Source organism: Girardinichthys multiradiatus, chromosome 17, assembly GCF_021462225.1.
Source record: "Girardinichthys multiradiatus isolate DD_20200921_A chromosome 17, DD_fGirMul_XY1, whole genome shotgun sequence".
In the NCBI taxonomy this organism is placed as follows: Eukaryota; Metazoa; Chordata; class Actinopteri; order Cyprinodontiformes; family Goodeidae; genus Girardinichthys; species Girardinichthys multiradiatus.
The window spans coordinates 1,932,099-1,955,894 of NC_061809.1; the positions used below are offsets into that span (position 1 = coordinate 1,932,099).

The 23,796-nt window shown below is 38.5% G+C and overlaps 2 protein-coding genes across 3 annotated transcripts in view; one reads left to right on the forward strand and one right to left on the reverse strand.

Moving 5' to 3' along the window:
- The window catches only part of syn3 (synapsin III), a 164,901-nt gene that overhangs the window by 58,675 nt on the left and 82,430 nt on the right, over positions 1-23,796 (reverse strand). The gene's annotated exons all lie outside the window — the stretch shown is intronic.
- On the forward strand, positions 6,658-23,741 carry LOC124882900 (metalloproteinase inhibitor 3). Its single transcript, XM_047389548.1, has 5 exons — positions 6,658-7,081; positions 14,301-14,383; positions 16,632-16,743; positions 19,785-19,906; positions 21,524-23,741. Exons 1-5 carry the CDS (start codon positions 6,676-6,678, stop codon positions 21,719-21,721), a joined length of 921 nt encoding a protein of 306 aa, XP_047245504.1. The 5' UTR covers positions 6,658-6,675; the 3' UTR covers positions 21,722-23,741.

Below are 23,796 nucleotides of genomic sequence, written 5' to 3' on the forward strand. Positions count from 1 at the left end.
TGAACACTGATTAACACACTTATTTTTCTTTTATTAACATCAGTTAATCTCATATCAGATAACTACAGAACATGTTCTTAGTAAAAAGTTTTAAAAAAAAGTATTAATTAGAACAAAAAAACCTGATAATCAGTCCAGAATTACAGGGAATTGATACCTTGAATGTCTAACCATGAGCAAATATTTATATAAAGGAGAAGATGCATAGACAGTAGACCAGAGGATGGCAGGATCACTGAGCTTCTACATCCAAACCTGGAACTGTGGTCTCACCTCTGGCAGGGCCGTCTGCATAAAACTATGAAACATTTTAAATACTAAATAGTTCCTACTCCACTAAGTTAGGTTTACATGAAAAGAGTCTTAGGTATATGTGTATTTTTTATGAAATGCTCTCATCATCAGCACTGCATTAAAACATTTGTCTTACAGAAATGTTGCAAAATAATTAGTGAAGCTGTTGATGCCATGCCTCGCTGCACACAGCTCCGTCCCTTTAACAAATCCCAGGGAAAGCTGGAAAGACCTACTCAAGAGTAGGACCATTTACCCATGAAAGTAAAGCCCCAGTAAAGTGAAACTGTATCGATACGAGACCAGTGCTTTACAAAGCCTTGGGCTTTCTAAAAAGCCAATGGAAAAGGGTCAATTCTGTGTTTTACTCTTTTGTATTTAATTGACCATTCTTTAATTGGTCTGTATTTTGTTTATTTCTATATTTATCAGTCATTTTGCAACCCACATACTATCACCACTGTTCTCTTCATAATTACTACTCTATAACTAAATTTGGACATAATCAGTACTTACTTTGCAGCTTTAAATGACACATAATTTCTAATAGTATAACTGCAACATTTAAAGACAGATATGGTGGTCTCAAGCATCTTCCTTCATCTGTCTAAGCTGTCTTGTGAGGTCAGCCAAAGCCAAAACAACACACTTATCCCACACACATGTGCTAAGCAGCCTCCACCATTCAAATGTTCACCCTGAAGATAATTTTTTCTTAATATACCCTTACACCTACTAAATCACTTGCTGCTACTTGCCGCAGTCCAAGAATTTGTTTTTTACGAGGTTTGTCTTTATCCTAGTCATTTTTCCAGCTGTTTGCCCTTCGAAGCTACTAGAGAGCCCTTCCCTTGATTTCTCAGAATTCCCATTGATACAAACCAGACGACAACCTAACTTGTTGTGTTCTGTCCAGATTAGAAGGAACATAAACAGACCAGATAGCAAAAGGAAGGTGGTGCAGGTTCAAGTTCATTTATAGCGCTTTATCAAAAAGAAGCATGCCAGAGACTTTGCAATGAAAAAGTTATTCAGCACATTGCTAAAATATTCACACCCATGAGCTTTTTTTATTACATTTTGTCACACTACAACCACAAACTTCAATGTATTCTATTAGGATTTTATTTGGCAAACTAAAGTAAAGTAGCTCAGAATTGTGAAGGAAATTAATAGAAGTTATTCAAAACCGTTAAGAATTAAAAATCTAAATATGTGGCAAGCATCTGTATTAATCCCTCTTTAGTATGGTGCATCTAAATAACCCATCGTTTAGACCTGGGAACACAGCAGACAGATCAGGGCTAATGCTTTGCAGCAGGGTTAGCTTAATTAATCCAACAGCCCAGCCCTCAGTCTCACAGAGATTGTTTTTAATCTATCATTAGAGGCCCATGGTAACTCTGGAGGAGCTGTAGAGATCCAAAGCCAAATTGGGGGATTCTAACAATGGGACAACTATTAGCTGTGCACTCCACAATTCTGTCCCCAAGAAGAGTGGCAAAAAGAAAGCTATTATTGAAAGAAAGCCATGGCTTTCATTAACATTTCCCACAAGCCATTGTCGGACACAACAAACATTTTGAATAGGTGCTCTTGGAAATTAGACCACATATTATCATTTTTGACCTACACGCAAAACACTATGTAAATCACTGCACATCACGCAAAACATGTTATCCCCACAATTGATGGTGGCAGCATCATTCTGTGCTCATGTGCCCTGTTCAGTCCTGAAAGATTGTCCTGTGATTAGTGGGGTTAAAGTTCAGCTTCCAGCAGAACAACAAACTTAAACATCCAGGGCAGGGCTAAAATAAATAAGTTTAAATTAAAGTATATTTATGTTTAAGAATGGCCCATTTAAAGTCCAGACTGAAATTTTGCAGAGAATCTATTGTAAAACTTAAACTTATGTTTACAGAGCTCTCACTCCAATCCGTCTGAGTTTGAGATTTTTAACTGAGGATAATGGCAAAACGTTTTAGTCTTTTGGTGTGAAAAACTGGTAGAAAAAAACCCAAAAAGCAGAATATGGTATGCACTACTCTGTTGTATAAAATCCAAATAAAATGCATAGAAGTTTGTGGTTATGATAAGATAAAATCCTCAAATCCTTTTGCAGGACATTGTAAAGAAAGGAAAAACAATGAATGAACATTTATGTCCAAAGGACCAGCAGGTATGCTGTAATTGTACTGTTTTTTTGGTGTTGTATTTAAACATGTCTGCCGTTGTCAAGAGAACGAAGCTTGAGTTACTCCAACCAATTACTTTTTAAGCTAAATTCAGTTTGACTTCTTTTTTATGTATTAACTCATTTTGTTTTAGCATTTCAAAGCTACATTTTGAAGTTGCTTGCTTTAAACCTCAACTTGAAACAATTCCATCAGCAAAAGATCAAAAATATGAAACTCATTTCAATTAGTGGTAATAAAAGTTTTTACCTACATTGTTGTTTTTTTTCAAAGAAACTTGCATGTACACTTAATCACAATCTAATCCTTTACAATAAAAATGCTTTTTATAAATGTACTGTAATCTGTTTATGCTTTTTTCCGTTTAGAGCAAAAGGTATATGTGATTCGGGTCCTTAGCTTAAGGATATGTGTAGGAATGCAGTGCTGTTCTACCTCTCCATGCATGACTAACGTTATGGTATGTTAAATGAATCAGTCTATGAACTTCCTGTAAGCATGGGTCTTTTCAGTGACCTCAGTTGGGTGTACAGAATTGAAATCCTGAAGTCACATATTCATAATGTCTAACTTAGGAATGTCTCAGACATTAAGTGAGGTCTCATAGCGAAGGTTGGAGGATGAAAAAAGACGTAATAGAGTTGTATTAATGGTTAACGACAGCTGATGTGTGTCAAAGCGGCTCTGGACCATCCACATGGCTCTGATGATGATGATGTGGAATTTTGACAGATGGTTACAGTCCTCCTTCTTTATCTGCTGGTCCAGATCCCGAATGAAGCATATGTAAAAGATCAAAAGGAAACTATCTTTTTTGAAATATTTAGATATGAGTCAGAGACCAATATATATTTAATTTTACCAATACAAATGTATGAGAGACAAACATTCACCTTTAACAGTTATTTTGGAATCAAGCTCACTATCAAAACAGATAATTGGAGCTAAAGCTTATCTGCACTTTCTTAACTACAAAATGAAGTCTCCATCTGGCCGAGCAGCCTCCCTAAACTCAGATAAATGTTAATGAAAGCACATTAAAGGTCAGAGTTCCCCAACCCGATTATTTCTGGTTGCTTACACAACCGCAAGTAGCTTCAACTTCTGACATAGCTCCCTCTGTTCTGCGTTAAGATAAGCCTCTGCAGCGATAACAGAGCTTCGCTCAGGGCCATGAACATGGAGAGAACAGAGGGAGAGAGGAAAATTTAATTGGCTCATTTGTACCAAGAGGAACATGAATCAAGCCTGATCAGAGTAACAAAAAAGGTTTTAGTCAAAGCAGCCAGGTATATGTTCTCTTTGTTGAAGATACAAAGTTTTTGCATTAAAAATCAAAGCTGATTTGAACTGTGCTCCTAATTATTTATAACTATTTAGGAAGGTTGGGCAGGATACACCTGGCCTAGTCCAAACAACAATGTAATAAGATACATTTTTCTTTCTATTTGTCGCTTTGAAAATGATTCATTTCTAAAAATGTCCTAAAAAATTTCCATTTAAGACAACCCAAAAGTGCATGGAGCATGCCATATAGAGCATGGCCATATAATTTATATGCTGACGCGTACAGGGTCAAGTTAGGTTACTGTTGCCATGTCACTATCTTTATCATCAAAGATTTGTTGTCTGGTTACCCAATGGTAGCATTTCAATTGTTTTTTAAACAATATATTTTGATAACACAATGATGGATTAGGTGTGGACAACTGGTCAAAACAATAATTTATTTATATTACTTCATATCTGTGGTATAAAAGACTCCGGGGGAAGAATCGTGGTGAGGAAGGAGAAAAAAAGCAGGCAATATAGTTCTGTTTTGGTTTCAGTGGTTTTAATCACCTGGTTTGTCAGTGCCTATGGTCCTTCCATGGATCAAAGCCCTGTTCTATGAGGCAGAAAGTATTATTATTATTTTTTTTTTTTTTTTGTTGGTTTAAAATATATTTGTTTCTGCTTTTTTGTCAAACCTAACAATTTCAGATTGTGCAGCTAATTTTAACACCAGACAAAGATTTCCATGACTAAATACAAAATACAGGTGTTAATTTCCTTTTGAGGGGGTTCTCCATCTATTCATAAAAGGTTCTTGTTAAAGCTCAGCTTGCACAACACTAAAGAAAGACATAGACTGTCTGAGGGTTAAGGCTTGACAATGAATAAAAGCCAATGCAAATTCCAAGGCTAACTGCTTGTGAATGTGTTTGTGTGGTCACATCATGTTTTTAGGATTTGTTAAGAAAACTTACAAAGATTTGTGATGTCTCTATATGTGTTATAATGCTCTGAACTGAGAAGCTCCATAGAGACTGATTAGATTAGAGCATCACACCACGAGTGACCTGCAAGCCATAGATCACTTCTGCAGACAGAGCTGTCCAAGGAAGGCACAGAGGATCATCTACCATCTCAGCCACACACAGTGTATACTCCTGCCATCAGGCAATCCAGCAGATTCAAGGACAAATCTATTCATTAGACATAATGAAGAGAAATTGCTGAAAGGCTGTTCATCAGGGAATCTCTAAAGCCGTGTTAAAATGCCAGACTTGGAAAAAATTTGAGAAACCGTTTCCGCCTTGAGTTAACCCCCGTTGTTGAAGGCACTTTAATCGATTTTGATTTCATTCAGTCTTGGTGAGTTAGTTCCATTTAATTTGGTGTGCATTTGCATCGATAACTAAAGCCTAGGTTTGCAGAGAGGAAACAAATGATCAGAATGGTGTTTTGGTGCATCCATCGATCCATTGACATGGGGGGCAACTCCAGAGGTCATTAGGCGAAAGCCGTATACACCCTTGATTGACAGGTCATCAGTCCATCACAGGGCATTCAAGGAGGAAGCTGTATTGACGAAAGACCACAAACCAGGATGCGTACCCAGAGCATCTTGCCATAGAGCAACAATGATACCAACTGCAGAACCACGAAGCACACTACAAGGCTACACTGCTACCAACTGTCTTGTTGTACAACAAAGGTCTTTGTCAGCAAAGGTGTAGAAATTAATTCTATAGCAAGATATACATACACCATAGCAGAGTGAACACGGGCATCAAGAACTAGAGAAAAGACGGGACCATAAATACTAGTAAGTGTTGACCCAAGACTTCCAGGTGTCTGATAGAAAGAAAAGGGATTTTACTTTTTAGCATTACTTTGAGCCAAAAACATTTTCAGAATCAACAAAGGAATAACTGGTAGAATTTTCAAGTTGTCCTGGCCAGAGTTCACAGCAAAATCTAACAGATACTGAATAAAGATGGCAGCAAAACATTAGTTCAAAGATGTACAAACATGTTATACCAGGTCTATAAAGCTTTATAATTTTCTTTGAAATGTTTTCCATATTGGGCTGCAATGTGATGTTGTTAGCACTGTTGCCATGCAGCAAGAAAGCTGTGGGCTCAAATCCTGGCCAATGAGTTTTCATGTTCTCCAAGTGCATGTATGGGTTTTTTCCAGGTATTCCAATTCTTCCTGAATTGCTCCTAAGGAGTGTGTGTGTCCATGGTTGTTTGACCTGTATGTCCAGGATGTACCCTACCTCTGGCCCATTTTTTTTAGATTACATTGTACAGGATACATGTCAGTTTAAAGGTGCAAAAAGTTTGGAAATGATTTGTTGTATAACTTTTCACAACGCAAAAAACAGGTGTTTTAATTGGAGTGTGTAAAGTTTTTAGATTTACTGTACTCATTTTACATTCACTTAAGTGATTATGTGCCATTTAAACAAATTATGTCCCTATGCACTGCAGCCACTTTCGTGTAATATAGGACAAATATGTATATTCTTTTAATTTATTTCAAATAAATAAAATAAACGTTATTAACCCCAAAGGGGAAATAAATTGATGCCTTCAAACAGCAAAACACTGTTTTTGTTTGCTTATATTTTATTGGTTTTATGTAAACTACAAGTCCTCTTGTTTCCATGTCTAGTGAATATGGTTCTTAAGTCATTTCACCTGATACAACTCTGGCAACCTAATGCGGACCTCAATATCAGATTTCTGCCTATTTGTTATTTCAGCACACTCCCTTTTTGGTACTTTTCATATGCGGTAAATAACATTCTAATTGAGTATGTATAGCCAGCGACACTCAGTGGTTTGTAGTGACCTTTTATTTTGGGGGGAAAGTATGAAAGTTTCAGGAGCTACGTCATTTTGATTCCTGAATGGCATCACTCGGATCTGATTGGCCGCTGCGACCGCGAGCTGTTGATCCGGAGAGGGGGGCGTGCCTGAGGCGAGCTCCGCCGCGGGTATATGAGCGGCTGTCCTCCTCTCAGCCGTCAGAAGGAAACGCTCACGTAAAACAGTGCGCAGCAGTTCCCTCCTGGAAGTTACACACCAAAAAAGAGCCGCCTCTGCTTCTTCTGCCGCAGCGGACCCACTCGGACTCCAGCACAGTTTATTTCCAGCAGCACAGAGAGGAGCAGAACTTTAGAGAAATGCAGTCTGTGTACCAGCACCTGATCAGCCTGCTGTTGGTCTTCAGCAGCCTGCAGGTCCCTCAGCTGACCGAGGGCTGCTCTTGTGCTCTCGGGCACCCGCAGGACGCCTTCTGTAACTCCGACATAGGTAAGTCATAAACTGAGTGGGCTGTTATAGCCTTGTTGCTCGTTTTGATTTCATATTATCGCGAGGAAACGATCAGATCAAAGTGACGCACGTCAACAAGGGGCAGACAGGACGCCCGTAAACTGCTCCAGTTTACACTGTAAAAACTTGCAGATCAAGTATCAGAGCTTGTAGCTTATTTTGGTGTATTTATTACTGATCTATATGCCACGGGCAATGTAATCTGCTATTAATGGGAGGTATCTTGTAATGAACGACGCAGATAACTTTAATTAAGTCAGATGTCCCCTCTTTCACCCATACATGTCATGGTCAAAATGCTCTATCTCTGAAGAGGCCTTGGGAACCTTGTCATCACTCTGCCTTAGAATTATAACCTTCTTCCTTTACTCTTTTTTGCTGGATTAATGAGCTGTTTTCATTTTTGACTGAACGGAGGATATTCTGTAAATTCATCCTGTGGATAATTCAGGTGTTATTCACACCGAAGATGTGGAAGTGTCACATCAAGAGATCCTCTTGGTTTCGGTGTTTGAAGTGGGGCTTTTGAAATGATTAATATGGCTCCCTGCCCAGGGCGGCATTAAAGAAAATGTATTTTGTAGTTGTTCCCCAACCGTTTTTTTTTTCAAGGAGGAGTGGGCGCCCCCTGTCTTGTGCAAAAGTATAGCGCTGTGAGATATAGTATGGCCATAGACTGCAGGTATCTAATCACACTTATAAGTTGAAATCCAATTCACAGCTTCTGATTCACGGCTAAATAAAAGGGCTGTTTCACTGATTTTTAAGAGTTTGTGAAGAATACAAATAATATTTTGTTTACTAAAAAAATCTTTACCTATCTATAGGAAATTCTTTTAAGGAAGCACAATATCTAATGTCAAACAGATCCATATTTTTGTAGTAATATCTTTCATTATACATTTCTCTAATAAGATGGTAAAAAAGATGCTGCTTTTATGTTTTTACAAGATTCTTATTTATCTGCACACTGTGGTATTTCTGTGATGGACAGCAAGATATTGCCACACTGTTGTTCAAAAGCGGCAGTAAAATAGGGGTCACACAGCAGGCTTTACTACCTGGATATGCTCACCCTGACAGCCCAGAATAATATGAACTCGGGATCTGGCTTAGCACGATTAGGCAATTGAACCCTGCAGGGAATGAGGCCGTGTTTAGGTAGGTGGGGCGCTGTGTTAGGGAACTGAGGTAATTCAGATAGGATATGCTCACGTTTCACATATAGAAAATTAGGACCTGAAGTTTTATTCTGTATAGGCATGAAACCAGTATGATATTCTGTCACTATGGTAACCTTGAGAACCTTGAGATGATCTATTTGCTTTTATTTAGAACAGAAGAGAAACACTTTATCCAAGTGTTGCTAAAGTAGTGAAGCAAATCGATTGCTACACTATAAATAACACTACCTATAACATATTTCTAAAGGATTTATCCAAAGACCTGATTAGTTGTACTTTTCAACTCCTTCTTCCAGCCAGCAGCAATAGGTTAGGGAGGGGTGTTGAAGATTTTATGCTGCATACAGCTGGAAAATAACTTTGGTCACTCCAGCTTTTTTTTTTTTTGACATAAAAAATCATCACAATATTTTTTTGTCGTTTGGTCAGGGCTGAAATGACCATTATTTCAAAAGATTAGTTATTGAGCATGTAGATATTCATTTATGTAAATATACATTCATAAAAAACAAAATAAGACTTATCTTGCAAAACTGTATTTGGTAAAATACTTTTAATAACATTTAATTCTTTGTCCAAAGCATTGCTTTTGGGATCATGGGATCTGAGCCCAATTTAAAATGCAAATTCTATTTATACCACAGACGAAAGAAATAAAGAAAACAAACCTCTGAAACTGTTTACATTTAATTTTGATTATATATTGTGTGAACAAACAACCCCTGCCCCTCAAAATACCAAATCCGTTGTAATAGACTACAGTATAGATGGCGTCTTTAATTTAGAGGGCCACATTGTTAAGCCCTGACATGGAGGGTACCTGACATTTTAACCGGTCTTCAAAATAGATGTTTAACCAACATGCCGTTTAAGGATTCCTCGTTTAAAAAGAGAAAGTCTTAACGTTAGATACTTCAAATCTCTAGGAGAGTAGGTGCCTATTTAGTCAAGTGACCCAGTTGGACTGAGTCAAATTGCAGCTTCCTCAAATGCTAATCCGCCACCTTTTAGCAATTTGGATGGCTCATGATGTTGTCGCCTGCTGAGACTTGCCTGAGTAGAATCTGGAATTGACTTCAATGGGGATACTCCACAAATCCTATTTCCAAGGTAATGGCTTGGCTTGAGATACTGCAGTCCTTGAAAAGCCCCAAGCATGGTAGCCATTGATGCTGAATAATCCGGGTCAAGTTTGGAGATAAAGAATGCATTAATAAAGTTCTGATGAAATAAAGAATCCAGTTCTTATATCCACAAGTCGTTTTTTTGGATTTTATGGAGGTCTTCTGCATTCAAAGCAGAGAGGCTGGCAACAGAAAGACATAGGGGGTTAAGGTGATGAGAGAGAAACCCTGTAATTGTCTCTGTCAACATCAAAGGCAACAATCCTGGATCTTCCCAGTTTAAGACCTGAAGGGGAGTTCAAAGCATCTTGCTCTTATTTTCTTGGCCGTAACCCATAATCGCCCACAAGCACACCACTGAAAAAACCCCCCAGCTAGGATAAAGCTCTGGAAACTAGGTTATTGAAGCTTGTCCATTTACACTGTGAAATATTTTAACAGAAATATTCAAAAGCAGGATGCTCTTCTAGCAGCAGATGATGTTCTGACTACCACTGAGCTGTAAACAATTGTTCTCACAGAGACGTTGGCCATAACAGCACTGTTCTGACGACGTTTGGCTAATAATGTCAGTTCTTGATGTTATATAACTACACCTTTCAGAGACCTAATTGGCTTTGTTAAAACGGGTCATTAACTTGTTTAAATGCGTAGCAGTAATTCTTTCAAGTCCCTCCCTAAACAAGATCAGAACCAACTGCCAGGTCAGTGCGTCAATTTGTAAAGAAGCTTGTTCCCAGCTGCATGGTTGGCAAGAGAAAGGTGTTACAAGGTTGCACAATTCACTGGTTTAGTTGCAAAGAATTCCTGTGAATTAAAAGGTCAGTTCGCTAAGATGGAATTGGTTAGCAGAGAAAATATCTAGAGCTAAAATGTACTTTGCTTTGTATTTATGAGTTATGTATATTCAGTTAGATTTTTGCTTCTTTTGGCAGTCAGTACTCGCTTCCTTATCTGCTGTGCAACAGGTGATTGCTTGATAAATTGCATTTGATCTAGACTCCTGTGGTGAGGTGCATTATGTAAGAGTGGATGGCTTCCAAAGTTTTCCCAAAAGTCAGTTGAAATACGACGAGATGTCAAAGTTGGGATTCCGGAAAAGCCTGAGATGTTTGTCCCCTAAGCCCGGCGTATCAAATCTCCAGACCACACTCCCTCCCTTCTGCAATGACCACACACTCGTGGAGGCCAGTATGGGGGCTTTAGACAATGGTCCAACATACACCCATCACAACACTAAGACCTAATATGGTACAAAGCAATGATCTCTTCACTTTTAGGTTTAGGAAACTCACAATTTCCTGCTGACCGCATTTAGAAATTCCAATTTAATCCTGAAAAATGAAGTGACTCTTTTATATCAGAGTTGACAGTTAGATCATCCAGGTAACAACAAACAACACATCTAACTAAGCAGTATAAAAGGAAAAGCTGAAAGGTAGTTGGCAAATGACAAGTGAGTGCAAAAGATAAAAATGACATGGCAACTATAGATTAGTCAGGAAGCACCCATCCAGCCATGGCTAGGAAAAGGAAACATGGTGACCAGCAAGTGTAACTGTCAGAAGAAGCAGTAATTATGGTTTCATGAATGCATATAGAACATAAGCGGGAGGAAATGAGGCAATGATGCATAGTTTGAAAGACTTTACATATTTTCAATTATCATGCATAAATGTATTAGTTTCTTTTCTTTCTCTTGTGGTTTCATTCTGACACAGGTTTCTACAGCCAGGACTCAGTGTTTATCTGTAAATGTGCTAAAGTGTGACAAATCCTCCTACGTACCTCCTCATATTCGGACAACTTCCTGCAAACTAAAATCAGTAATTCGTACCCGTGTTCTTTCTTATTCACACAGGCATACACCCAAGTTACACAGTACCTCAACCCTTGTTATGGCTGCAGTTTGTCACACTATGTAGGCTGAAATGAATGTGTAGCATTCACATTCAACCTTTTTTATAATCCCATGCTCTAGGCAATGGATGGTGAGTGAAAAATGGATTCACATTATTTCTGTCACATCCTGGTTACCTCTCTCACTATGAAAAGCCTCCCACTCATGAGAATTTGCACAAAGATTCCTCTGCTGAAGAGGAATCTTTGTGCATTACTGCAATAACCTGGAGTTTCATATGTTACATTACCTTTTTATCTATAAAGGATGTTAAAAAGTTAAGCAGTGCATCATTAGTTTTTGCCAAATGTTATAAGCTAATACTGTATTAGTAAAAAGCCGCAGAATACTTTAACTTTTTGATGCATACTGTCAAATATGTCATGTTCCAGGCTATTTCTCTCGTGATGCTGTTTTCAAACACAACTAAGCACGTGCCAGTATGAGAATTACAGGGTAACTAACAATTATTGTGTTTTCACACATTCATATTGCGATGATGATAAACATTGTGAATTTACCTCAATGAGAGTGGTGAGTTTCCACGTTTCCACATCATGACTGTGTGTTTTTTGCTATCAAAATCATGTATGCTAGGAAACTGGGTAGCACCATAATTTCACCCAGCTGACCAGTAGTGCGCAGCCACATGTGTGGAAAGGGTGACACTGTATAATTCTAATGCTTCATACGGCTAAAAACGAAAATGCTAATCATTCAGTTCAAGTTTTTCAATAACATTTATTGTAGGAACAGTTAAAGCGGAAGTTTTCTTTTACAGCTTTAGTATACCTTGATAGCAGTACCCGGCCCATGCCTAGATAGAACTGCTTTAGTTTGGTATGCAGGCAGATCAGTGATCGAAATGTCAGTGATTTGATTTGCAAGGGGATGGCACATATAAAGCAATCCCCAGAAGTGACGTGTTACAAGCAGCAAACATTTTCCAGGGAATTAGACGCACAAAACAACATAACTAGCAGGGAGCATGAAGGATGTTGCATTGTTCAATTGTACATCATGTAGGGAATACTCTTCACAACACGATGCAAGATGATCCAACATTCTCAGAACCCATTGGTTTAAACATCAGCTCATTATGACATCTGTACCCAACATAACCTGGGTTATTGCAGATTAAAACCATCAAAAATCCTAAAAACAGTCAAGTGCTGTTAGTATTGCTCCTCAAGAACAGCAGGGGCCCTTCACACATTCCCATGGGAGATGACACCATCACTGTTCAGTTGGTGGCTGCCAGTCAATAAGGCGGATCTTGCATGGGAATACACCACCAGTGAAAGCTCAGTCAGTTGAGAAAGTGTGTTCAAACCTTTGACTGGTGGTGTACATTAGTTGATTTAGCTGAGGGTCTTCCAGCAAGAATATTTGGTTTTGAATTCCGCTTTTTGAGGTTAGGGTAGAGAATACATGGTTCTGCAGTGAAACGTAAAATAATGATGGGAGGTGTATTTAACCAAGGGAAAAGTATCCCATAATGTCTGCAAATTCCTTAGTAATTGTTCACAGGTTCTGCTGTAATGGCTGCAGCAGACATCAGTCAAACAGAGTTTAGGTACATTTAGCAGAGGTCAGTTTGTAATGTAGTGCTTTTGGATCAAATTAAAAGAATTGATAGATTAATGCATCAAGGAAAGTTCTAGTGAAAGGTCAGGAAGCATGTGGCGGGTAGGAAGCCGTGCGCTAATCCTCTCATGAACAATGTTTGCCTTAGTTAGGTGTTTTTCTTGTGAAGCAGTGAAATTCAATACGTTTAAATGGAATGCTGACAGGGGAAAGTGGTCATCTGTCAAGAACTTCAAAACCTGTTTTTCAACCTTAGCAGGTTCATTCATGACCAGAAACATTTCAGAAAATAGTATTCCTACCCAGTTTGAAAAATTACAGAACTTAATTTCAGTATTTCCCAAGTTTTAATAAGCCTAGTAAACAAAAATAGACCTATACTGCATAAAGTTACATTCATCCATCCATATATCCATATATAGGAAACCTGAGAAATGCACCAAATTAAGCTCACAACAATGGAGTGAATTCTAGATATTTCTCTTTATTCATTGTAAACCAGTCCATACTGGCTAAAATCAAGTTTAAATAAACTCTCAGTTCAAATTGGGGCCTTCACATCCAGAGCAAATTTGTGGTCACCACGTTTGGGTGGCCATGCTCTAACTACTTCCTGCACAAGCTCGCCATTTCTCAGTGGCCGGCAAGATAAACCGAGAGCAGAAAAGAAGGTGGCAAATGCCTTGTTTGTCTCTCTGCACCCAAGAAGATTGAATTCTGCTTATTTTTCCCCTTTCTGGGGAATGCGAGCCCCCGAAGAATGTGGGAAGGAAATTCCACAGGGAGAAGATAACAAACAAGACCAGTGTTAGTTGTGTCTGCGGCTGCTCTGATTTCGGCAGCAGGTGAACTTCAGAGGGCTAATGGCTTATGCAGGACCCGCATTAGGCCCTATCTAGCAGCTCAAATAAATGCTCATTTCTATACTCCCTGTTCCAGATTCTTCTCAAAAAGATCCATTATGCCAGCATCAGTTACAGCAATCAGGCACTTCCAGTTGATTTCACCTTGCTGATATGTACATGAGGGTCCTTCGGACTAATAGCATGTTCTTTTAGTCAGTGATGCCTATATAGGCAGAATGATCAGATTTTTATGGGGATCATGGCATACTTCTTTAATCAGCAAAAATAAGTTTTAAGTAGTGATCGCTGATTTTATGTGAGATATGTTTCTTTTCTTTTAATTCTCTTCATTAAAAGTGTTGATCCTTCTTTGGAAACAATGCAGCGATGCAGGAAATCGTATGAACAGCTTACCGATGGTGCTAACCTGGTTATGATGCGCTATTTATGAAGAGTTTATAAATGTCTCTCCCCTAAACGGGCTGGCATGTTATTTGATTGGACTGAAAATCATAACTCACATTTGTGTTCTAACAAACGTGTCGGTCTCCGTTACAGTGATCCGAGCTAAAGTGGTCGGCAAGAAGCTCCTGAGAGACGGACCTTTTGGAACAATGCGTTACACCGTCAAGCAAATGAAGGTGAGAGTGTAAGACCCCCATTCGTCTTTATTGTTCAGGTTGGAACATGAAGCAAAACAGAAAAAACATTCATGAAGATTTCAGCCAGAGAAAACTGGCTTAAACTCCGGTGAACCTTGATACCTGTAACCAACCCACACCTACTATAGTGTTGATTAAATATTACCTATAGAATCCCAAAAAATACAACTTTCTATTGATGTATTTCTTACTGATAAAATATAAGCTAAGCTATCTGTTTTGAGCTTAGCATATCTCTGGCGCTAGCTGTATTAATCGAACAGAGTAGAGTTCCTGATCTTTAATGTAACATTGTAGTACAAAGTGGTATGAACTGTTTTATCTAATAATATAATGAGCGTAAAGCTGTCTGACTGACTGGGTGTCAGAGAAATTTGGAATTTCTGGTTTGTGATTGAAAAGTTGATAAAACTTTATGGCTTTATGTAAAGAAAGTTTCTTTATTTGGCGGTCTAGCTATGACACCTGCTAGCACTCATCGAAAGGTTGTTAAATAGACAACCTGCTACAAAATTTGTAAATGGAAGCATCTAAGGCTCACCTGACAAGACATACATCATTTTAGGAATAAATTAACAAAGTAAGAGTTTCTGTAACTTCGGGAGGTTACATTTATTAATTCTATGACCATTAAACTTAAATTCAAGGCCTACCTAAATACATAAAATAATCTAATATAACTTAATTTTTAAATTACTTAATTCAAAATTGACCTGTTTTGGCCCCCTGTTGAGATCTCTGAAATCTCTTTGGGCCTTACAGTTTTATCACAGTGTGATAAAACCCTACGCCCCTAATCAGAGTTCCAAAAGCTGCAGAACAAATTAACACCATTAGCAAATTTCTCAATTTCAAAAAAAGTTGTTAGAAGAAAAGACAGACGTGTAAACTGAAGAGTCATTTAAAAAAATGTTGATTATTAAACTTTTTATGATTTATTGAGACCCAGTTACTTCCTATTAATGCAGTTTGGAATAATGGAATACAACTGCCAATTTTAAATCAATATTGTATTTGTAAAACCAAATAAGCCTTTGATTAACTCCTACAAATCAGATCAAGTCAGACGACTCAGTCAGTTAACAATAAATGCTGCGGAAATATGGAATAATCAACAGAAAAATCACTTTTACACATTTACAAAAAACTTTCCATTCATTTTTTCCAGAAATCGATTAATAAAACCTTCATTTTTGAGATAGCCTCCAAAATACACTCTGATACTACCGGGTGCGTGATTGAAGCAGTGCTAGTTTAAACTAATCATGTTTGACAAATCAACATGACAAATGGTGTCTAAACTGACGACATCACATCAGTTCATCGATTCTGAAGATTTTTCTTCATGTTGAACTCCAGCTCTTTCATGCTGGGCTTTTGTTGGATCAATCTCTGTGTAGAAACCTCTTAAAAACCAAAGGCAGATATAGGTGAAATCATACTATACATATAAGAAACTCTTGACCTGCACCAGTGTCTCTCCACCTTATGAGCTGCTGTGTACAAGCTGAAAAGCAGACTGGAAGACAAGTCCTGAACGCCTATCTGTCCTTTTCTCTGGATCCTTACGTAATGCTCCATATTTTTGACAGATGCTGATATTTGCCCGTTGCTCTGACATGAGCCAGGCCGGAGGATTAGTAAGCTTACAGGCATTACAGCTCAACCAAACTCCTTGCACCAAGAGTAAAGAGTCACGCACCGTATCTGTACAATCCCATATAGTTACAAAAGCATCAAATGGCTAGTTGTTATGTATTGTAATTGTTTCAGCTTATATAAAAAAGAAAAGCGGCCTCCAGATTTCAACAAATCCTATGAGAAGAATCCCTTTGGCTGCACAGTTTCTGGCTGAGGTAATAGTTTGTTCCGTTTTTCTGGGAGCGCCGAGTCTAAACAGGGATTTCCTGTTGTTCTCAGAAAAATACATTATACCCAAAAAAGAAAAGAGGAAACAATCATCTGTAAAACACAGACTTTAGGCAGTGAACCTATCACAAAATTATCAAAGTTGAAGAACATTACACATCAAAACCACATTATTTGGGATTTTGCCAAAAGCCTAAGACTTTTATTCCCTCAAGGCACTCTTTGAAAAATGTCATCTGATAAGGCAGGAGTGTTATTTCCTTTTCTTGTTGTTCATGTGGGGACTTTTGACTATCACTGTGAGAGGCCTAACAATTTATTCCAGTGCGTGGTTCCATCTTTGACTTCTGTTTTTCAGATGTACAAAGGATTCGAAAAAGTTCAGCATGTGCAGCACATTTATACAGATGCCTCCGAGAGTTTGTGTGGTGTCAAGTTTGAGATCAACAAGTACCAGTACCTGATCACAGGTGAGCTGTTTGGCTTTGGGAAAGTCACACTTTGAACCAGTGAATGCTGTATGATGCCAATTATGTCTTTGTACTGTATTTCCCAGATTTCATATAGTGTCTTGCAAAAGTATTTTATATATAACCCTTTCAACAGTTTCTTGGATTTTTTGTTTTCTAGAAAGGAATATATTTTTTAGGGATTTTATGCAAAAAAGCGGAGTGTCTTGCCAAAGATTTTTAATTGGATTAAGGCCTTGTGCAGTGCAATATTACTTTTTTTTACAAGTTTTCCCATGTTTGTTTCTCCATGAAAGCCAGCCAGTTTAGCATGTGGGTGGATGGCCATGTTTTGGTAGCTTCTCATCATAAAACCAAGATGTGTGTCTTGGTCTTTATGATGCCGTTTGTTCACTAATGTTCACTTACAAACCTCTTAGATGGTGACAGAACTGAAGGCTTCATACTGAGACTGAACTGCACACAAGTGGACATTTACAACATTTTTAGCAATTAGTTATACTGGATTTTAGTTAGGGGTATCCTTACACTTTATAATTAGGCACTACTTTGTGTTGCTGTGTCACATATAATTCCAGTAAAATACTTTAAAGGATTTTGTTGTATTCAAAGAAAACATGGCATAGTTTTGCACTGAACTCTATGTGCAGCCAGTAGATAAGATCCATTCAGTCCAATGAGATGTTGAGAACATTCTAGTCAGCTCGGTTTTGGAAGGAAAAGCTTGTTTCCTTCCAAAGTCCAGCTACCGTTATTACAACTGGTTCTGATCCCACACGTCTCCTCCCATGGGACTTCATTCGTCTTCTGACAAAAACTTTCCCTCTGTTATTAGAAGACTCTTTGCTACTATACAGAGAGGCAGAGTGAGGCGCTGTTTAAGACTTCCCCTTGTGTCTCAGCAGTTTTCTCTCCCTCACAGCATGTAATTAACAGCCAGCAGGAAGCGACTGGCATTTTCCAGCACAAGCACTTTATGAGTTGCTATTTCCATCAGGGATGCTGTTTACTTTGGACCCTGCAGCACTCAACTTATATAGGTGTCAGTGAGTCTCCAACCTGTAAATACTGCAACTCCACCGCACGGTGCAAGCCAACGAGCCGCCGTTGCCAGGCAACAACAGCTATGTTTACCCAGTCCGGGCACAAATTACATCAGTCGACGTCTCTCTCTCTGCTCTCAGGACGTCTATAATAAGTTCTGTCTATAACCATGACTGCATTACAAGCAGTCTGAACACAGGGGCCTCCGAGATGAGCTGTTGGAATCTCCTTTGATCAAGCTTAAGGGGGCTCTGGTCCCGATTATTGTTTCGGAAGCGAGCCACACTCTCAACGCCATGGAATCAGGCACTAAGCAACTCCAGTGATCCAGTGCATTGGTTCTGCCTGTGCTGCAGTTTCAGGAGGGCGACTAAAAGCGACATATTTGCGACCTGTTAAATTCCCACTTGATGACAGCACTGTGGAGGAGACAAATGGTGACAAATATTGTTGCTCCTGGGTGCTCACAGACTGTGGTGGTGCTGGAAATGGTCCGCTGCTAAATATAGACATCTGATGACCTTTAGATATTCTGAAATATATGAGGGGTGTTGGTTTAATATAGGCCTAATGTACGGATTGTCTTACTGTAGGTAAACAAGTCAGGCTTCTGGAGAGATAGGTTTGCACAATCCTGAGTTACACGGGGGAGATTAAAAATCAGCTGAACTGTAAAGAAGTCTGTGATGTTCTGGTTCTTTAGATTAGATTGGAAAAAATAGGAAACTCTCTTAAATGTTCAGTTATGTATTAAGAAATTCAAGTCAGTTTTAGACTCGTCGTTCCAAATAACATTATTCCAGGTCTTTGGCAACATTCTCTCTGGCAAACCTCAGTCTAGCCTTCATGTTTTTTTTCCTTGCACACCTCTCATGAAAGTTAAACCTGAGCAGTTTCTGTCTGATTATACAGGCATGTTCTTTAATAACAGCAGTAATAAGAGCCTGCTGTAGGTCTTGCAGTGACATTTTAAGGTTATTTGAGACTTCTTTTAGCATCTTGCAGTTTGCTTTTAGGCTGAACATCCACATCCTAGATTTCCAAAAGTGGGCATGTTAGCAGTTGCTTTGAATGTCTTCCACTTGTAGACTATTTTCCGTACAGTGAAATTACCGATTCCAAATTCCTTTGAGATCTCCTTAAACCCATTAAGAGCCTCATAAGCTGCTCAAATCTTTTCACAATAAAGTCTAAAAGGTGCGGCCTACATGTGTATATAATGCCTTATCTCAGTATAAATACAAGTTTTCTGTAAAAACCTCAGAGGGTTGTTAGGATTAGGTTATGAAACAATATTCCAAGCATTTGAACATCTCACAGAGCTCTGTTCACACCATCCTGGAAAGAGTATTGCACACACAACTATAAACCTACCAAAACAAGGCTGTCCACCTAAACTGACAGGATGGGGAGAGAGAGTATTCATCAAATAAGCACCCAACAAGCCTAATGTAACTCTGGAGTAACTACAGAGTTTGAAAGAACTGTTAGCCCCACACTACACATTTGTGGCCTGTTCGGTAGCAGAAAGCCATAAGAAGTCCAGTTTAGCAGTTTCCACAAGCCATGGTAGGGGACATAGCAAATATGAAGAAAAAGGCTCTCTGGTCAGATGAGATCAAAATGGAACTTTCTAGCCAACATGTAAAACATGACGTGTGGGGTAAAATTATAGTTGCACTTGAAACAGAACACAGCATCTCGACCATGAAACAGGCAGCATCATACTGTTGGGATGCTTCTCTTCAGCAGGGAAAGACTTTACAATTATGCACCCCCTTTTGCTGGTCAATCACACAAATCCCAATAAAAGCTATTGCAGGTTGTAATGTGACAAAATGTGTAAAAGATTAATGGAGTATAAATGCACTGCACAAGGCACTGTAAATATAACTTGCTGTAGTGTAATACTGGATAATCTAGTAACTTTTCCTATTTTAGAAACTTGTCCAATCCATTCAACCCATCGCTCATCTCATTCACTTTTGCTCCCACAGGTCGTGTATACGACGATAAAGTTTACACAGGGCTCTGCAACTTCAATGAGAGGTGGGAACGCCTTTCACTGGCACAGAAGAAGGGCTTCAACCACCGCTACCAGCTGGGCTGCAACTGCAGGGTAAGTGGAAACAAGAAGACGATGCAGGAAACGGATGGAGAGCTTGCTGCTCCTCTGCGTTTTATCAGAAACTATTAAACTCTGTTAATGAGTACTAGAGAGGTAACTTACTATTCGTGGAACCACTTTTACAGTTTCTCTCCATTAGATCTACTGTTTGACTTGTACAAGCCAAGAAATAAAGATGTTTTTATGAACATTTGTACAGCCTAGTTTCTACTTGTAGATCTCATGGATGTTGAATAGTGGCATAAATGCCAAAAAGAATAAGTTTTACTACGATCACTGGGAATTAAGTAACAGCTCTGGAAACAGTCTTCATTCACAGTTTCTTGCGGCTCAAGCATACAGCTTGCTGCTGTGCAGCTGCTGACCCTCTTCGCAAATGTCTTACTGTAGAGCGCTGTCCTGGACATCTGCTAACACACTCAGCCACTATCAGTATAAGTGGATTAGCAGAGACCCATGTGTTCGCTATAAGGGTCATCACTTGTAAACAGTGCTGAGGGCGAACGTGGCCCTATGACCCAGAGGCAAGCAAAGATAGCTATCGTTGACTGAAAAAGATAAAACATCGACGCACGTTAGCTTGAACTCTGATTTGTTGCCTTTGAAAGCAGGAAATGTCTCGTACTGCTTATTTCACACTTCTGAATCATAGAGGGTTGACAGTCCACAAATGAATAAGAAAAACAGCCAAAACGGGAAGTACACTCTCTAAAATGTGCTGATTGAATTTGCCGGTGCATTCACATCCAAGATAAGTGCAGCTCTTTGCAGCCGGTGATTCACTTTTCCTCCCACTAAATCCAGCCTTTTCGTTCATCACCTCTCTGCGCAGTTATGTGAATTTTCCTGTCAGTTGGTGCCATTCATTAATCTGGGAAGCGGCTTTTTTTGTGCGAGCACCTGGCGTAATGACGCACGTTCAATGCAGTGGAGCCTGACTAAATCCTTAAACTACCTAAAAGTTGACTGCATAAGGAAGATGCTTTATTTCACATTCCTCTGCACAAAACATACAAGCATCAGGGTGAACTTGGCACCTTTGCAATGTAAATCATTTCTATTTACTTAGGCACCTGATCTTTGATGCTCCCAGAGCCAAAGCAGGAAAGATGAGATGGAACGTGTTGAAATATTTTACCACACCAAGTTCTTAAGTTGCTTTCTACTCCTTACATGGACTAACATGTACACTGACAGATTAATGTTTCTCCATGCTTTAGTAACTTAAAGCATTTCAACCTGTATATCCTCTGCTGACAATTTTCCATTGATAGTTTTTTTTTTTTTTGATTATTTTGGCTGATTGTCATACTCTATTGATGCATAAAAAATTGTAAAATCATTTTGCATCCATAAGATTTCTGCCTTTTTCTCCTAAATTGCTTAAAAAACTTTACATTTGCTCAAAACAACCAAACACTCAATAATTTGCTGGATTTCAGCCCCTTTAATGCTAGTTTTAGTATTGTTTATTACAAAGAAAAATTGATGGGCAGGGCTTTGGTGGTGATTAGATGAACCTTTTTTCAATTATGAAATGTATTTTAATGAATGCCAGTTTGTTTCAGCCTAATGGTTACATATTTAGTTATGTTTTTCTCTCTGTAGATTAAGCCCTGCCACTACCTGCCCTGCTTTGTGACCTCAAAGAATGAGTGCCTGTGGACAGACATGCTGTCCCACTTTGGCTATCCTGGCTACCAGTCCCGGCACTACGCCTGCATCCAGCAGAAGGAGGGCTATTGCAGCTGGTATCGAGGCATGACCACTCGTGATAAAACTGTCATCAATGCCACTGATCCCTGATTGCAAGGACATCCTACCAGAAACCAACTTTCTCCCACCCCATTTCTGTCCCCAACTCGGATTACTTTTACTGGACTTGTGATGGCCTTCTCTAAAAGGCAGAAAAGAGCAGATAGATTACAGTGCCTGTCTGTAGCACTTCTGATGTTTTTGTAAAGAGGGCCCTTTAACCTTGTAATGTTTTCCCACTCAGTCAACTACCATCGTGTTTGGATCAGTGGTTGTAACAACAGAAATGCATAGAAGTACATAAAAGTTTATCAGACATTTATACGGGAAGACCATTATCAACCTCTGATGGGAGCTTAAAAATTGAAGAAGCGTCACTGACCTTAAACAGCTAATCTACTGATAATTTGATTGAAATGTTGGCAAAATGCAGATCATCTTCTAAAAAAATAACACACACCAAACTAAAGATGTTGTGAAATGATATCTTGTTATTCACAACAGTAGACCTTAGTGATGCAAACCCAATTATCACTCCTGCATGGCACTTGCAAGCAACACTGCCAAAAGACATTTCAATAATGATTTTGTGCCATAATGCGAGGTATGTCAATTGTACTTTTATATTCAAATTCTGAAAACTTGTTGAAAATGTAGTTTCAGATCAGTTATCTTCAGTTGTTACTGTAACATCTGTCTTTAAGATGGTAGTGCCTCTGCTTCTCTAAGCAGTTGCACTGCAGCCCCCAACCACCTCCTCGTTTGTTTTGCATAGATTATATCAGAGAAATTTTAACATTGACACAGTGCCAACGCAGGGAAGAGCTCATTTTTTGAATTGTGATATTTTGTTTAATGCTGTATATACAGATAAGCTAAAGAAATGCAGAAATCTCTATAATGCATTTATTTATGTTTATTGGAAGTGCAAAAACAGAAAGAAAAAAAAAGTACAACGTAGTCTCACATACATTACAACCTGCAGAGCAACACTTGCAATCAGTTAGAGTGAAGGACAAGCATCTATTTTGTATGGTACTTTTTGTGTTCAATCATGGTTCCCTTTGTTGGTACTATTCAACAACCCATCAATAGTACAGTCTAAACTGGTTTCACTGTATGAGTATGAGATATTTTCTAAATGTATATTCAATCTTTTGTATTTAACTATTTTAAATGAACATCATAGATTAATTTTATTGTCACTAAGATCATTCTTATTGACCTGCTCCAATCTGGATTTTTTTTTGTTACTGTTAGCTTCCCTTCAGTCCATTCCATCAGCAGACACAGATTTGCCTCAAATGGATTAGCGACCCATCAGCAAATTTTTGTTTGAAGGCCTACAGGAGACATTTTCAAAAGGTTTTCCATTTCAGAAAAAAATGGGTTTTAAAAATGATCATCACTAAGATCAAGATGGATACGAAGCTAAAGACGGGTGTCGTGTAGATCAGTTTAGATTACGTGGGTTAGATAAGATGCAGAAATGTAAGATACAGGAAACAACTATTTTTTGTTTTCAGCTGTCAGCATCATAAGTTTTCCATAAAAATTAGAAACTTTTTTCCTAAACAATTACATTTCAAATAAAACTTTAGCTTCAGGCTAGAGAATGATACCCACATTTCTAGATGATCTTAAACTAAGCTATCTAACTAACTTGCAGATGCAGTGCTTCACTTAATCTTTTCTTCAAGCAACACAATTTTGGGTTATCACCCAAAATGCTTCTTGAAAAAAATGAGAAAACAGATTTTTTTATTAATGGGCACTATTGCCTTTATATGTTTTCTTGAGGTTCTTCCTCCAGTTGTGGCATTTCTGTGTCATTATTTCTGTGGTTTCTGTTCATGTAAATATATTGTCTGCTTAACACAGAAACAATTGGTCAAGTTCAAACTAAAAAATAGGAAAAACTGAAACCAAGAAAGCTGTGTACAGTCTGTGTGTAAGCACTGATTCCTGAATTGTGTGGGGTGGGTGAGGTGTTACCTTGTAAGGGTAGAGAAATGTTTGACTTAATTTCTGTGTTTTATATTTTTATAATAAAGAGCCAAGGAAAAATGGACCAAACAAGGCTTTTTGTAATCACTTTTATGCATTTCAGATGGTTGTAAGTTTCT

What these genes read in the sequence shown, in the direction of transcription:
- LOC124882900 (XM_047389548.1), top strand. Translation starts at nt 6,676, where the DNA reads ATGGCATCACTCGGATCTGATTGGCCGCTGCGACCGCGAGCTGTTGAT. An exon ending in CTTCTGTAACTCCGACATAG is followed by an intron (nt 7,082 to 14,300) that starts GTAAGTCATAAA and finishes TCTCCGTTACAG; the next exon opens with TGATCCGAGCTAAAGTGGTC. An exon ending in GTACCAGTACCTGATCACAG is followed by an intron (nt 16,744 to 19,784) that starts GTGAGCTGTTTG and finishes TTGCTCCCACAG; the next exon opens with GTCGTGTATACGACGATAAA.